This window comes from Papilio polytes, unplaced genomic scaffold (assembly GCF_000836215.1).
Source record: "Papilio polytes unplaced genomic scaffold, Ppol_1.0 DF824213.1, whole genome shotgun sequence".
Lineage (NCBI taxonomy): Eukaryota > Metazoa > Arthropoda > Insecta > Lepidoptera > Papilionidae > Papilio > Papilio polytes.
In genome coordinates, this window is record NW_013524991.1 from 247467 (window position 1) to 265336 (window position 17870).

Sequence of the window (17870 nt, forward strand, 5' to 3'; positions counted from 1 at the left end):
AAAGAATTAAAAAAAAAAAAAAAAAAAACATCTTTGTTATGTAGGATGTCAGTAATTACGGCATATTTTGGAATAATCATTTTTTAAATAAAAATCCCTACATTTGCGACACGCTTTAGGCTATGTATTTTCACGCTATTAGACTAAGGGAGTAAATAATTTGGATAAAAACCGTGATGCGGGAAAGGGACAAAATCTACAACCTGATAGGAGCAAAGAAATCATGCCATAGTTACGGTAATTGGTAACCAATGCCTTTAATGTCATTTATGTATTTGAATTTTGACAATTGGATTTGAAAGTTTTATAAAAGTTTTTTTTTTAAATTAATCATTTATGATTTGATATATTTTAATTAAAGGTTTTTTTTAATTACAGGGACCGGATCTAATGCTTTACTACGCACCCCTGATGGCAAACAGCACGGCTGTGGAGGCTGGGGGTATCTGTTAGGTGATGAAGGAGGAGGTAAGCTTATAGATTAAGTAGCTTTCGTCCGTGACTCCGTCTGCGTGGAATTGAAAATAACAAAAGTGTATATGTTCTTCCAGACTATCCTCCACATTTATACCAAATTTCATCGAGATCCATTCAGCCGTTTAGACTACTCTGACAAACATCCATCCATCTATACTTTCGCATTTATAATATTAGTAAGATTTTGACTTCAGTTACATTGTAAGTAACTTAAAAGAGGTTTTTATGTAGGCCATAAACTGTCGTTACTTAATAACTTTCAACATTAAACGTGACATATCTTTTCTGTATAATATCTTACAATGAGTTAATACCGTAGTAAATTCGTAAAAAACAAAACTTTGTCACGTAGAAACAATAAATTCGAGAACGAGTAATAAATGGCAACACTTTAATATAAATAATGTTGCCATCAAACTGTTATAAAATTAAGTGTTTTTTTAAGATTTAGGGCCTTTCCCACCACTGGCTGATAGAAGCTCAGATAGGTTTAAAATGACTGTCAGAGAAGGGAACAGAATCCGATATTTCCATCACATATACATGTTCTAGATAGATTTAAATTTTTATTTTTGTATGTATTAAAATAACTCAAAAACTACTGGGCCGATTTCAGAAATTCTTTCACCATAAAAAAGCTAGGTTATCAGTGAGTAAAGTAGGCTATATTATTTAATTGCACATGAGAGAAGTCGCGAGCAATAGCTAGTGAATAACACACCACCCATGGCCCCAACGACCCGCGGGTCATACGGTTTGCGACGCGCGGTTTGGCCACCACTTGGCACCCACCTTCTTGACAAGTTATTTCGCCCGATCCTTGGTGATGTGTCACTAGGAATAGCTAGTAATATAATAATATATTTCTAGCTTACTGGATAGCCCACCGTGCGGTGAAGACAGTGTTTGACGACGTGGATGGTCTGCGTCTCGCGCCGCACCCCACACACCGCGTATGGGAACTCATCCGGGAGCACTTCAACGCCGACACAAGGGCCGACCTGCTGCCCCATTCATATAAGCACTTCGACAAATCTCACTTTGCTGGTAAGATTACTACGATTGCACACACATTACTGACCTCATAACATTCAAATTCTACTAATATTGTATTACTAATTTCCAAAATATTAAAAAATGTATAGAGTAACGCTTTTGCACGCGATTCCGTGCGTGTGAAATTAAAAAAAAAACAAAAGTGAGTAAATAAATTTCATCGAAATCGGTTCAACCGTTTATGCTACAAACTCTAACAAACATCCATCCATCCATTTAAACTTTCGCATTTATTTAGTAAGGTAGTTAACAGTTTACATGAAACATAATTTCACTAAGAGCGGGTGCACTTTTAAATAAAGTATCGCACAACTGTTGTGGGATTGTCGATAGTTTCACAGCCAATTCAACTGTTTAGTTGTACGACTAATCAAGTAGTGTGCGCAATCCATATAAGGTCATAGGAATCAAAGCGAGACTAAACAATTGTGCGATAGTTTAGTTAAAGATGTCCGCGCTTTAACGCCTCTATTAATAAATTTTCAAAACTAATCGATAGGTGTCATTATGTTATATTTTAATGTTTACATTTCATTTTGTTTGTTTTATTACAAAAGATGGAGCTTCTTATATATTAAATGTTTCATTAGATGTCAATACAATTTAGTACCTTTTATCAAAGTACCGGTTTAAAAAAATTGTTGCCTCGTCTAAAAATTCTATAATCTCTTTGCTAATTTGTCTATTAGTGTATTGAAAATAAAACCATTTAGCGTCATTTTCAACTAATCTAGACTTGTACATCTAGGTCTAACAGCGAAGATCTCCCAGCTGGCGTACTCTGGGGACGCGTTATGCGCGCACTTGCTGTCGCTGGGCGGCGCGGCGCTCGGCGCGCACATCGCGGCGCTGTGCGCGCGCGCCGCCCCGCCCGCCCCCGCGCCCGCCGCGCTGCGCCTGCGCGTCGTCTGCGTGGGCTCCGTGTGGCACAGCTGGCACGCGCTCAAGCCCGGCCTGCTCGCACAACTCGCCGATAGGAAGGTTAGTGAACATTGTTAACCCTTCTAAGTTTATATATGTATATGTAAAACAAACAAAAAAAAAGATACAAAAAAAGTAAAAAATGAAAATAAAATAATATAAAAAACAAGGTAAAGAACTAGAAAAAAAAAATTCCAAAGATAACAAGGTTGCTGCAAAAAACATAGCAGCAGGAAATAAAGAAAATAATTTAAAAAAACCCTTCTAAGTTATTATATAACAAACTAGCTTTTTCTCGCGACTTCGCCCGCGTGAAATTTAAAAATAACAAAAAATATAGCCTATGTTACTCGCAGATAAATAACCTTTCTAATAGTGAAAGAATTTTTAAAATCGGTCCAGTAGTTTTAGAGTTATTTCAGTACATACAAAAATACAAATCTTTCCTCTTTATAATATAAGTATAGATTCACCTTTTATCTATTTCTATGTCTATACTAATTTAACACACTGCTTTGTGACGTAGGATGTCAGCAATCAAAGCGTATTTTTGAATAATTCTTTCTTTAATATAAAGTCCTACACTTACAAAATGCTTTAGGCTATATATTTTACGCTATTCAACTTAGGGGGTAAATTGGAAAAAAACCTTCATGTGAAAAAGGGACCATAAACTAAAAGCTGCCAACATTAAGGAAGCAAGGTTATTATGGTAATGGTAAATGTCAAAGGCCTTCGTTGTCATTTGTGTATTTGACAAATCTAAACAATAAAATAAGTTTTTGCAATTTCCCGCCTATGAAACCGCGCGGGAATAGCTAGTGTTCAATAAGCCAGCTCATAGCAACAATTCCAGCTTATGTTAAGCGGTGATATCGTCAAAAGATTACTAGCCTATTCACTTTAGTCAACTTCGTTAACTTAGCGTTTCCGGTGGCCGCTGGCTCGTATGTCTCCTTAAAATATGACTTTTTAAATGTAATACTTATCTTCCAGGTAAAAACTGAGCTAGAACTAGTCCGGTTGCGCGTATCTAGTGCGATGGGCGCGGCCTGGCTAGCTGCTAGACACGTTGACTATGACCTGCCGAGAGATGACTCTGCGTTCTGTGATGTCTTCTACACTTACAGACCTTCTGAGGTCAACGGTAATATTAACGGTAACGTAAAAAATAACGTTAATATTAACGGTAGCGGTAACGTTAACGGTAACGTTAAAATTAACGGTACCATCGAAAACGGTTATCAAGGTTGCGGATGTGAGGATTGGAGCAACTGGAGCTAATGTTTTTGTAACGCAAATTTTAATGTTACAAGGTAAAGTGATGTTACATTTTATAATGTTACAATATAAAGTAACAATTAAAATGTAAGTAATGTGTAAATGTTTGCGTAATAAAATCGAATGTTACGTTACAGGGAATAGTAACATCAATGTTACATAATAAAGTAACGTGTTAAAATTAAATTGTTGAAAAAATAACAGTTTAATGTTACATTACAGGGAATAGTAACATTTCATAGTTAACATATTAAAGTAACATTTAAACCTTAAGTAACAAAGTTATGTAATAAACTTCAAAATTAAGTTTTGCTTTACATCCATTTGTAACACATTAGTATATGTAAAGTTAAAAATGTCTCGATTGCTCAAAGATCGTTAAAACATCGGTTTGAATTATGTAAGTTAATAAGTTAAGAATGATTAAAAATACCTTTTTAATAATTCATTATTAATTATTTCATCATCACATCACCATCACCAGCTCACTATACGTCCCCACCGAGGGGCTCGGAGCCTACCCTAATAAGGGGTGACTAGGCCATAGTCAACCTGTACTGCGGGTTGACTTCACAAATGTCTTTGAATTTCTTCGCCGATAAGTGCAAGCATCACGATGTTTTCCTTCACCGTAAGAACGTCGGGTAAATTATGTACATATGAAAATTCGAAAAATCTAAAATCACATTGGTGCAGCGGGGTTCAAACCCAAGACCTGTAGATTACAAGTCAAGTGTTCAAACCACTGAGCCACCGACGCTCTTATTGGCTCTATTAATTATTTAGTGAACAATAATTAAATTTACATATCAGAAATAGTGTTACCTGTAAAGTCAATAAATAAGTATTTTTGAACATTTTATAAAGTGCAGCCTTGCTTTTTTAGTGTTTTTTCCAACTTTAAGTTTTCCTAGTTTCAAGTTAATGTTACATTATAAAGTTATCTGTATTTATTAGTTTCAATACCAGTGTATATCATAGCATAACCGTTTAATTATATTTATTTAAAAAGATCTGAATACGTTTTGAAATTATATTCAATATATTGAATTAGTATTATGGCTGGTAGCTTTTTATTTTTAAATCTTGTGGATAAAATTAAATATATTTAACGTTTGGTTAATTATTCATATTCAGATCTGAAATAATAATTATATGTTTTCATACCAAAGTAAAATAAACGGAACTTGTAAAGCTAGATAGATATTAATTTCACTGGTTTCGTTTCTGTTCTTAAACATTTAATCATTGTTTTAATTAGAAACATCAGTTAAATTAATGTCTATTCATACAAATAAAAAAAAGAAAAATCTTGTTATAATAAATGTGTTATTGTAAAAATAATGAAACAGAAATTATTGTATAGTCAATAAATTAGTTATTATTTTTTTATTATACACATAGTTCCTAAATATATTATTTAAAAGGAATATTGTTATATGCTTTCGTTATTTTTTAAAATTAAAACTTACTTGGAATTATGAATAATGTCTTGATATTTTATACACCGTTTTTTACTCGTTTTTTTTATGTAAACACTTGGCTGTGAAGCTTCAGAAACTTATAAGCGCGAGATTATGTAGTGTTTTACATTCTAAATGTTTGGAATAAAGTATATAACAATATTCAATATAGTCATTTATTTGTTTTAAGTTAATGTTTAAGCAGTTAAATTCAAATAACGTGAAATTCGGTCTTAGAGACATTTATGTCGTGTAAAAATTTAGCAATGTAATCACTTTGTTTTTATTGTTACATATTATTGAAATATACGATTATCCAGGCATTTACTTTTTGTTTTATTTTCTATTGATACGGATAAATGTTATAGGCGAAGATTTAAATATTTCTTTACAAATGTTCGTTTTTAACGTTAGTATCATAACGTAGGAAGAATTGTCATTTTTGGTACGTTATGATATTAATCGGCACCTCACTTAAAATAACAATCGAAATAGAAAATAACGACAGTTATTTAGCAGTTATGCAAGCATTATTCTGTTTTTCGTTACATTTTTTTCATCTGTTCTGTAAAATAATGTTACAAGAATGAGGATCATTAAGCAAAATCAAAGCGAGTTTTTATTAAAAGCATTTTGACTATATAAAAATACTACTACTACTGAGCTATTAATTGAATCTAATATGATTATTAGATTATGGTGGATTTATTAAATGTTACACATTTCTCTCCTAATTCTTATGATTTTGTAGCAACATTTTTTGTCCGAGTCAATCGTAATTTTAACTGTCAATGTCAATCTTATCAATGTCACTTTCAAAATGTCAATGGTTCGGTCTCTTCTTAGATTTTTAAATAAAAAACCAATTTTAAATATTAATTATAGATGTTCATACCGTGCAATTTCTACTTTTAAGCAACGAAAAAGTGAAAAAGACAATAGTTATATTTTTAATGGGATTTTACTGGCTGCAGCCGGTGTTATAGGTTACGTGAGTGTTAAGGAGAAAGTTTCAGCTGCTAGTATAGTTAATGATAGTTTAAAAGGTAGAAGAGAGAAGTATAACTTTATAGCGGACGTTGTAGCAGTTTCTGCACCTTCTGTTGTGTATATAGAGATCAAAGATGGAAGAAGACTGGACTTGTATACAGGCAGTCCAATAACATTGTCTAATGGATCAGGATTTGTGGTTAAGGAAGATGGGTTGATATTAACAAATGCTCATGTTGTTGTCAATAAGCCTAACGCGATAGTAGAAGTCAAATTACTCGTAAGTTACCTTATTATTATTTATATTTCATATTTTGTTTCATAATTCTTCTGTCAATATATGATAATTTTTATTATAGAGGTGATCAACAAAATAAAACACAATGTTGTTAGTGATAAAATTAATCTTAGGTTTGATAAGATTATGTTTCAACTTAATTGCATCATCTATACATTCATATTTCTATAAGTTTAATTTATAATCACGAATTAACAGTAACTTTAATTTTTTCTGTAATTTATGTGGCTTCGATACTTTAGTTTTTTCTTTCTGTTGTTAAATGTACCTTAAAAGAGAAGGCATTGGCTCCTTAAGCACAGGATTTCCTAGTTAAGAAGCCACAGCGATATAATCCTGTACAGAATGATTATACAATAAAGAATGTTTATTATTATACAAGATATAATAATAATAATAATAAAAAAGATATGAATAAAAAAATCATTTAGTTTTGCTTCAGCAAACATTGCTGAAGCGCTACAGATCCGCGGTAACCCCAACATTGCTCTGAGCAAATATTAGCATTAGAAAATATTAAAATTTATATTCTAGGTGTAGGTTCCCTAATATTAAATATTCAACCCATTTATTAATTTTTATCTCCATATTAATGTTCTAACTCATTTATTTCTCAATATTTTATATTTCAGGATGGTTCCACACATAAGGGTGTAGTTGAAGACGTAGACTTGAAGTCAGATTTAGCAACACTCCGTATCCCAGTCAAGAACCTGCCCACAATGAAGCTTGGCTCGTCTGCAGATATTAGGCCAGGAGAATGGGTACGACCAGCTTAAAACTTTATTAATTCTTAACTTTTTTTTGTGAATATATAGCTTTTATTTCTTTTTAACCTACTATTTGCTTTATGAATATAATCTGTAACTCTGTCAGTGTTGAATTAAAAAAAATAAAAGCGAGTAGACCATGTATTCTTTCAGATTATTGACTATTCAATGTCTATGCCAAATTTCATTGTTCAGTTGTTTGGGCTACAAACTCTAACAATCATCCATTCATGTAATCTTTGGCATTTATAATATTACATAATTGAAATTCTTTTTATATTTCAGGTAGTGGCTATGGGTAGTCCTTTAGCTTTAAGTAACACAGTCACAGCTGGGGTAGTGAGTTCTGCGCAGAGAGCTAGTGAGGAGCTCGGTTTAAGAGGTATGTTTAATTATATTTAGCTTAACTAAAACCCCCTTAGTTAGGGTAAAAAAGAGGGTAGGGGAGAAATCTAGCTAGCTAGTTGTTGTATAAGAAAAATTTATAAAGAAAAAATGTTTTAGAATTGGTAAATGTTAAAGAAAAACTTTGTGAAAAGTATAGTTTTTATAGATTTAATCTGCTATTTGTGTTCTAATCAGGTAAAGACATGGTATACATACAGACAGATGCACCAATCACATTTGGCAACAGCGGAGGGCCGCTAGTCAACTTGGACGGAGAGGCTATCGGAGTGAACAGTATGAAAGTGATGTCCGGGATATCATTTGCTATACCAATTGATTATGTCAAGGAATTCCTAGCTAAAAGTATGTATATTTTAATCTAAAAATGATTTTTAAAGTACAGTTGCGGAAATACGCGGTGTTACACTTACAGAAAAATTGCTTTATTCAACAATGAGATTAACTTCCCACTTATTTTTTTGATAATATTAGTAGATTTTTGTTAATTTACTAATATTTCCTTTAACCATTCCAACTAAGCTATAGACTTGTGCTAGGATATGGTTCACGACAGTCGAATGCCGGGATTCGAACCCTCAACCTCAAGATCGGTAGTTCGTATATCAAACATTTAGGCTATTGGCGCTAATGAAAAGTGAACTAACTATTTACCTACAGTCTATAGCTAGTAAGGTCCACCATTGGATTTCCTGATTGTGCATTTAAAAAATATACAAATATCGAAGGCATTTTTGCAAGACAAAAAGAATATTTACTTATTATATCAGTTATATTGTACACAGCTTTAATGAAATTCGAAGTTTAAGCAAGGCCTTGTAATTTAATAAGCTGTTACAATTTAAATTCAGCTAAGAAAGATTTCTATTTTTGTATTTTCGTTTGTATTGAATTAACTTAAAAACTACTGGGCTGATATCAAAAACATAGGCTATGCATTTTTTTTTTATATCACACGGACGTAGTCGCGAGCAACAACTGGTTTATACTAATGTTAAAAAGAGGAAAGATTTGTATTTCGTTATGTATTGAAATAACTCAAAAACTACTGGGATTTTTAAAATTCTTTCACCGTTAAAATTTATCTGAGAGTAACATAGGCTATGTTTTTTTTTTTTATTTCCGCTGCAGAAATATAGTTATAAAAGGTTATTTAATTAAAGTACAAGATTGTATGGTGATATTTGGACTTATTTCTTTGTACTGTTAATATTTTGTTACTTGACTTATCCTAAGTTAGGTTTTTTAAGTTTTCTTGTATATGATTGGTGTGGTATGTAGGCCGCAGCAAGTCCCCGCCGGTGTCGAAGCGGTACCTGGGCATCACCATGCTCTCCCTTACACCCAACATACTCATTGAGCTGCGGATGAGGAACCCTGAGGTACATTTAATAATGGATTCTGAGTCACTTAAATATCTTCGTATCTGATCATACTATAAATGCGAAAGTTTAGGTCGATAGATGGATGTTTGTTAGAGATTGTAGCCTAAACGGCTGAACGGATTTCGATGAAATTTGACATAGATGCAGAGTATAGTCTGGAAAAGAACATAGGCTACTCCTTTTTGTTTTTTCTAATTTCACGAGGACAGAGTCGCGGGCAAAAGCTAGTATTATAAATGTGAAAATTTCGATAGATGTTTGTTAGAGTTTGTAGCCTAAACTGCTGAATGGATTTCCATGAAATTTGGTATAGATGTAGAGGATAGTCTGGAAGAACACATAGGATACTCGCTTTTGTATTTTTTTTAATTCTTCATAGACAAATAAAATAAATTGTTGATTACTGTTTCAGATGCCCTCAGATATCAAGCATGGTATCATTGTGTGGAAAGTTATAATCGGTTCTCCGGCTTACAAGTAAGTATGTTTTATGTTTTGCGAGCAAGTTAAAATGATGTGTTCTCGAATTCAATTGAAATGTGAAATATTAATTCATTTTACTTCCTACTATTGCGGAAACTTTTAGTGTTTAATTCTAACAAATATTTTTCATTAACTCTCAGAGTTATGGATCTGAATGTTGGACAGTAAAAGGGACGGATGAAAGGAGCATACATGTAGTGGAAATGCGAATGTTAAGATGAATGTGTGGGGTAACACGATATAAGATACGAAATGAGTATATTAGAGGAAGTTTGAGAGTAGCCCCGGTAGTAGAGAAGGTAAGGAGTAAAAGGTTAGCATGGTATGAGAAGGGATGAATCGCATGTAACAAGGAGAATGTTAGTTATGAATGTGGTATACCGGTAGAGGTACACATAGAAAGAGATGAATGGATTGCGTGAAAGGTGACATGATCAAGAAGGGAGTGATGACTGAGATGACGTATGAAAGAGTTATTTGGAGGACAAAAACCTGTTGCGCCCTACGGGAGTAGGATGAGGAGATAATAATGAATTCTCATCAGAGCTTGATTGCGATATTTCAATTGAATTCTTTTATACTAAAGTTACGTACAAACATAATTAAATTCCTCGTGATTTATTATAAAACTATGCTACTTAATTAATTATAAATGATTTTTTACAGTGGCGGTCTACAACCTGGAGATATCATAACGAATATCAACGGGAAACCAGTTTACAGGTAAATTTTGAATAATATGAAAGTAAATTAATGTTTTTAAGATTGGATATTTTGAAAATTTTAAGAAAAGTTTACAAAACTGTCTAATAAAAACAATACTAGCATTCGCCTATGACTCCGTCCGGAGAATTAAAAAAAAAAAAACAAAACTAAGTAGCTTATGTGTTCTAGACTACCCTCTACATGTATAATCACCAAGATCCGTTCAGCAGTTTAGGCTACAAATCCCAACAAACATCCATCTAAACTTTTATTTATAATATTAGTAAGATTTGTAAAATTGTAAACAGACTACTGATATAACTCAAAAACTACTGGGACAATTTTAAAAATATCTCACCATTACATAGCTTTATCGGCTAACATAGGCTATATTTGTAAATATCACGTGGACGAATTCACGGGCAGCAGCTAGTTGTTCATATATTTAATACTAGCCTTTCGCTCGCGAATCCGTCCGCGTGGAATTAAAATAAACAAAACTAAACAGCCTAAGTATTCTTCCAGACATCTATACCAAATTTCATCAAAATCCGTTCAGCAGTCTAGGCTACAAACTTCAACATCCATCCATCCAAACTTTCGCATTTATAATACTAGTAAGATATGTTTTGCAGTGCGACAGACATCTACTCGTTGCTGGAGAGCACCTCGGGCCGGCTGCAGCTGGAGGTGGTCCGCGGACATAAGAAGATGACGCTCACTGTCACACCCGAGATACACTAACAATTTCGCCAATTTAGCGAATGCAATCCGTTAAACCATGAACTTGTGCTTTTGTAAGATGTAAAAAAATGAATAAAATTGTATTTGTTAATTTGAAATTTGAAAAACAATAAAATTAATAAATTCGGTTACAATTTAGTACTATCAGGAAATCTGGCAGTATACCACTTTATTTATTTATTTATTTAACACATAGTTCCTTATTAGACCCTTCCTCCTTAGTTCCTTATTAGACTTACAGTCTAAATTAATCTAAGTAATTTATTCAAAAATACACTTTTCTGTAATTGAAACACCGCGAATTGTCCTGATTGTACAAAGTGATATTTTCTGTTATGTAAAATTAAATAACCTACAATAATAATTTACATAGAAACTATGAGCTTCAGAAAGAGACAATTGCGATTTGTAGTGCTGTCTCTGTCGCACTAAGTGTTGATAAAAATCATCTTTCTATTTAAAAAATAAAGACTTTTTTGTATGTTTTTGTATTATAATAGTGTATATAATATTGAATGTTAAGTTTGCCATTAAAAATATTTTTTTTTCATAATATGTTTTATTACCAATACCTTCTTTTTATAATAAAAACAATTACTAACAAAACTAAAAAAAAATTTTGATAACATTATTCTGCCTTAATTAAAAAAATATTAGAATTTAGAAAAAAAAGTGATGTTTCCGCCCGGGATCGAACCGGGGACCTTGTGCGTGTGAAGCACACGTGATAACCGCTACACTACGAAAACTTGAAATACACTCTCAATAATAGATTTACTTATTGCATTGCTTTTATCACTACTTATACAAAGGAAAATACAACATAATCTTTGTGGAAAAATCATTTTATTACGAAAAATAGTTATAATTTTAATGACTATTACCTATATACTTGTAACAATACATTTAAGATCTATAGTCTAGACTAGGTTTTAAATAAATATTGATAAAATAACCATTTACAAAATTTAAAGGAATTATATCAAGCAGAAACGAAAAACATATGGTATAAAATATTGTAACTTGAAGTTTTAAAATATCAATCATACTATAAGTAAATCGCGATATTTTCGACAAAAATATAGTGTTCATAAAGTGGTAGTATAGGCTTTAGGGTTGAGCGTTGTGGGGCAATCTTCGCCCGGCATAAATGGGCGTCACGGCGACATAAAGGGACGCCACTGGCGCTTTTCTTGTATGTATTGCAGTCATGATGACAAAAGATTCATCCAGAGTACCAGTTATACTAAAAAACTACTACTAGCTATTATCGCCTGCGTAATTAGCTAATTATTTGTGCAAAATACTTGGAGTTTTTATAGCGTTTTACTGCAACTCTCCTTTTTATACTTCAGTCTTAATAAGACGAAATTATTCAACAAACAATGATAATGATAATTTTAAATGAATTCAATTTAAAATTCCATTAGTCAAACAATAGCCGTTTAAAATGTTAATTAATTCTTCTAATCAGAAACAGAAGTCGCTCTTTAATTGTTCTTTTTTAAACAAATTCATTTAATTTGAATACCAAGATGGTTGATTCCAGTTTAATTTTCAAACGGAAAAGTCGATTAGTCATTTTTTGTGGTTGCTTTTTGCAATTTTTTAAGACGCTTGTTGTTTTTTAGATTGCGTAATTAATAAAATTAATTGATAAGTATCCCCTTTAGATGTGAAAGGAGGATCGCATTTTGTGGAATGCATTGGGTTTTTTTATAATATAAGGCGGCAAACGAGCAAGCGGCCACCTGAATCCACCGAAATGGAAAGCGACCGCTGCACATAAACATCTGCAATTGCAGATGCGTTGCCTACCCTTAATTGACGGAGGAGGAGACGCTCATAAAGAGGACATTTCCCCTTCCTATGCGTCTCTTCCACCGTCAAATCCACTTTTCCTATGCTGTTGTTCTATGTCCAGGGTGATGATGATGGTTATTTCAAATACTTATTGACGTGACTTTTTCAACTCTTATCCATGCGCGGGGTTCGTGGAAAATGCATTATGCATGCAATTTCTATGTATTTATTCAAGATATTTAGGTCGTTGCTTCAAAATCAACTTGAAAGTGGAATAAAACATTTAAATTTGACTGATAAACTTCAAGAGGTTATTATAGGTAGAGTTAAATTCAAAATTTAAAACCAAAATTTGCATCAACTTTATTTTGCGAAATTAAGGAAAGAATATGGTAATCATCCTTGTATAGACAAGATGGAAAAGAAAGTTCCTTTCTTTACGATGTTAATCCGTCGTTTAGAAAATTTAATGCAACATTTTATGTCGGGACTCTGAAAACATTTTGCATACGCCTATGGAAAAACTTTTCCATGGGGAAACATTAACGATGAGTTGTAGCTTATTTTGTTCCGCTTATTTTTTCTTTTTATATGTCTGAAATAAAATACAATTTAACTTAATATTATAAAGAGGAAAAATTTGTATTTTTGTATGTATAAATAACTCAAAAATACTGCGCCGATTTTGAAAATTCTTACACACTGAGTGACATAAGTTAAATTTTAATGTCACGCGGACGATGTCGCGAGCAACAGCTAGTTATATCTATTTTCAGTGGCAGTGAACGTGTTAAGTTAGCCAGATTTTCTTATGTAAATGGTAGTTATTGCGTTATCTATTATACTAATGACATCGTTAACAACCAACTTCGGGGGTCGAGTATGAGTGATGTCGGCTATTTGCTGGCAGGGGGCGCTGATGTATTGTGGCTGTATCCCTCATTAGTACCACAATAGTAGGCTATTATATTACTCCTTATATTGTTATTTCCTGTATTATTGTGAAGTAAATACGTAATAAATTTCTTTTTCAATCTTTTCTTAGGAGGAAAGGATGGAAAGAAAAAGTGGATTTGTCAGTGAAGGAGACGCTTAGGACCGGGAAATATCCTGTTTATGTGTGTCACTTCTTCTGTCAAACGGTCGCTTCGACTTTTCAGAGTTTCCAAGTAGCCACTTGTTCGTTTGCCACTTTATGTTATAAAAAAAGTATGTTTTCGTTAACAAAATACGCAGAGTTTCTGAAGTAATAATATTGATAGAATTAATTGTCAGGAACTTCAACAGACGCGTAAGTGTGCACCTTTGACTAAACTGTCGCACAACCGTTTAGTCTCGCTGTGATTTCTATGAGCTTATATAGATGTGAGCACACTACTCGATTTTTAGTTGTGTCACTAAACAGTTGAATTGACTGCGAAACAATCGACAAGCGCACAACGGTTATGCGATAGTTTAGTCAAGTGTGTTTCCAACCTATGTCCATTTATAGATAACAATATTTAAAATACAAACAGTAGTTTTTGTATGACAAAATCTGGTTGTTCAATATGTAGAAACGGAAACTTTGTAATATATTTTCTAGTAACACTTATTCTTCAATATAAAATTAATTAATATTATTAACTATAAAATCTACCTAACGTATAATACCAAATTGAAATTAAATTAGCGGCCGCAAGCTGCTGAAAATATTAAACCAGTATACAATAGTACACCACTGCTATATATTGTCATCCCTTGCATTCTCATTGAGAAAACAGAGACAGCAATATTAACACTGTAGTAGAGTACCACGGTAACCCGTCTGCAATGATAAATAGCTTATTTGCGATTACGCATATTGGAAATGGGGACAATAGCATATTATAGTTTAATACTTTGCAGTTTTAAATACCTATATTGTATAGGCGTCGTTAGCCGATGATCAGAGGGAACTAGCAGTAAAAAACTTTTAAAATACATACTGTTAAATAAAAACGTATGTGAAACATGTTTATATTTTTGCATAATACGTAAGTTTAAATTGGTTTTCGTTTTATATTATTTTTATACGTAAAAACTTCATTTAGTTACTACTTACGAGTAGTAACTAAATGAAGTTTTTTCAAACCTAGCATGTATGGTGTTGATCGAAAGAATTTACGAGGAACTTACTTCCGCGTTACAAGCGTAGCTTTTAAGATTTACGATGTTTTAACACGACAATGTAAGTTATTGTAACTTAACTGTAATTTTTTTTATTAAATTAGATATCGAAAATAAGCATTGTTTTCCAGGCAACTTAGACGGTAATTAATATTACCGGTTGTTTGAAAATAATAACTTTGATACTAGTCGTTTGGGGTTCAAGATTTAGTAATACTTGTCTTGCTAAAATCCTCCAAGTGACTATACTCGAGTGCAATTTGAGTGTCCCGCGATCTCCAGAACACACCAGTATTCACTGCGCTTTTAAAATTATATAAAGATAGTTTCTAAGTTTTCGATTTCCTGGTTTATATTGCTTATATTTCAATCTCTATAATAATATTTAAATCACGTCCCTACCCCATGTCTGACTGTTCCATCGTTTCATGTCACTTTCGATGACATCGTAATAAGAATGGATATTCGATTCCTTTTTGTAATATACTAAGAAATAGATGAAACGGATAAATCTGTTTTCTGACGTATTTTGTTATGATCGAATCTTATTTTAAAATTGTTACATGTATTCTTCAATCGGTTTTATTTTTATACTATCTTTTGCCCGCGGATACGTCTGCGTGAAATTAAAAAAAAAAACAAAAACAAAAGTGAGTAGCCTATGTGTTCTTCCAGACTATTCTCTACATCTATACCAAATTTCATCGAAATCCGTTAAGCCGTTTAGGCTACAAACTCTAACAAACATCCATCCAAACTTTCGCATTTATAATATTGATATGATTACTATTCTAACATGCGTTAATGATTTCCATATTTTTCTGCAATTCTGTGAGAGTTCTTGTGTTTATGGTCAGGTTATATGAAGTATTGGATTATCGAATATATCAAGTCTTGTTTACTAATTAACTTTGAGTATACTCATGCGATGTGTTCATTGACAAAAGTAAAACCAAGTTTTTCAAACACGAACGAACCAAGTGATGTATGTGATTGCAAATTGTATCGACAGATGGCGCTGAGTGATAACAACTGGGAACTTAATGGAAAACACTGTTAGTTAGTTCTTATCTAAATAATGGACACTTTGGATAAAGGTAGACATTTTGATATAGAGATTGGATAGAAATAAATGTCCAGAAAGAAAATTAAATCATTGTGTGTAAATTTAAAAAAAATTAGCCCGCTTTAACATCTTCGCACGAAAGGGCCGGCACGCCCGGTCTAATACCACGACCACACAGACGACAGGCGTGAAATGGAAGCAATTCCGCGTTTCGTCTGATGAGTGTCGTGCCGGAGGCCTAATTTTAGTCCATTTCCCTTTTCTTCCTTTTCTTAAGAGGCAAGGATGGGAAGGAAAAGTAGATTTGACGGTGGAGGAGACGCATAGGAAGGGGAAATGCCTCTTGCTTGTTTGCCACCTGTTATTATATAAAAAAAAGTGTGCCGCATTTGAACAACAAAAACCAAGTATCTATAAAGATAAAATTCTTTCGTAACAATTAAACATGAAATAATGTTTTAAAACTGCTATAAAACATTTAAATAAGAATTCAGCTTAATAAAACTATTCAAAACGAGTACAATATCCGTTGCTTTTGGTTGCTGAACGCTGGAACACCTCAAAGGCGGGAAAATTTAGAATGATTATGCGAATACCGAAAGAGCTTGCACTTTGAAAGGCAATGCTATAGGATGTTCTTGTATATTTCACATTTTGTAATGCAAGTCACACACGTTAGCTTGAAATGGTTACAATCTTGCAGAAATAACCGAGTCATGATAACATTACATATCTCGGTGGATCCCATCAAGATTTACAGTGTTACTAGCTATCGCCCGCGACTGCCTCCGTGTGAGATTAAAAAAAAACAAAAGTGAGTAGCCTATGTGTTCTTTCCGATTCTCCCCTATACCTAAACCAAATTTAAGTAAAATCGGTTCAGCCGTTTAGGCTATAAACTCTAACAAACATCCATCCATCTAAACTTTCGCTTTTATAATATTAGTAAGATAATCTAACATGTGTAGCCTACATAAGCTATACAGGATGTTTTAGCATTCGCAGTGAGCATTGTTTGATTTCTCTTCACGTATTTTCTCTCAGATTTTACGGTACTGAGTTATATAACATGGAATTGCTCTGTTTTCGTGTTTTCAAATGTGACAAGCGAAAAGCGGAGATTTAGGAAAACGTAAAATTGAAATATTCTTTAACGTATCATTGTAAGTAACATTACTGAAAATGCCAGCTTTTATATTATATCAAGATATCAAGAAACGAATTTCGATGACGTCACATTGTTGAATAGAGCGGGTACACTCCTTTGACTAAACTATCGCACTGTTGTGCGATTGTCGATTGTTTTGCAGCCATTTAACTGTTTAGTTTAACAACTAAAAAAAAAAACAACTAAACTAAGGTGGTGCTGGCGGAAAATGATGAGAATACCGTGGACTGCCCACAGGACAAACGACTCAATATTAGAAGAACTCAAAATTACTAAACGTCTATCCACGGTATGTCTCAGTCGCATGCTGGAATATTTCGGTCACGTTGCTAGGCGATCCCCCGAAAATCTAGAAAAACTTACTATTACGGGCAAAATCGAGGGGAAGAGATCTAAAGGAGACGTCGCCCTATGCGTTGGACGGACCAAATATGCATCACTCTCAACACAACTATACATAACGCCATACAGAATCGCACATAATGGAGAAACACCCTTCGAGAGAGTGTCAAGGAGAGTGGTCGCGACCCTCAAGAATGAGGAAATGATCCGGAGAGAGAGAGAGTATAACTAAAAATCGAGAAGTGTGCGCTCCTCCATATAAGCTCATAATCAAAGCGAGACTAAACAGTTAAGCGATAGTTTAGTCAAAGGGGTCGCGCTTTCTAAAGCGCTGTACGGATCACGTTGAAACTTGGCATAAATGT

At 33.2% G+C, this 17870-nt stretch overlaps 1 protein-coding gene and 1 non-coding gene across 2 annotated transcripts in view; one reads left to right on the forward strand and one right to left on the reverse strand.

Moving 5' to 3' along the window:
* LOC106110637 (serine protease HTRA2, mitochondrial-like) overlaps positions 1–11130 on the forward strand; it is a 22778-nt gene extending 11648 nt beyond the window's left edge. Inside the window, exons 4-15 of the mRNA XM_013292523.1 lie at positions 379–468; positions 1348–1524; positions 2282–2514; positions 3451–3712; positions 6173–6468; positions 7119–7250; positions 7542–7638; positions 7839–8006; positions 8943–9043; positions 9459–9523; positions 10196–10252; positions 10870–11130. Of these exons, the coding sequence (XP_013147977.1) occupies positions 379–468; positions 1348–1524; positions 2282–2514; positions 3451–3712; positions 6173–6468; positions 7119–7250; positions 7542–7638; positions 7839–8006; positions 8943–9043; positions 9459–9523; positions 10196–10252; positions 10870–10978 (1787 nt within the window). The 3' untranslated portion in view covers positions 10979–11130. The remainder of the gene's footprint in view (positions 1–378; positions 469–1347; positions 1525–2281; positions 2515–3450; positions 3713–6172; positions 6469–7118; positions 7251–7541; positions 7639–7838; positions 8007–8942; positions 9044–9458; positions 9524–10195; positions 10253–10869) is intronic.
* Positions 11131–11654: 524 nt separating this feature from the next.
* Trnav-cac lies at positions 11655–11727 on the reverse strand. The gene has a single exon. It is a non-coding gene; the product is annotated as a tRNA-Val (tRNA).
* Between the last annotated feature and the right edge of the window lie 6143 nt (positions 11728–17870).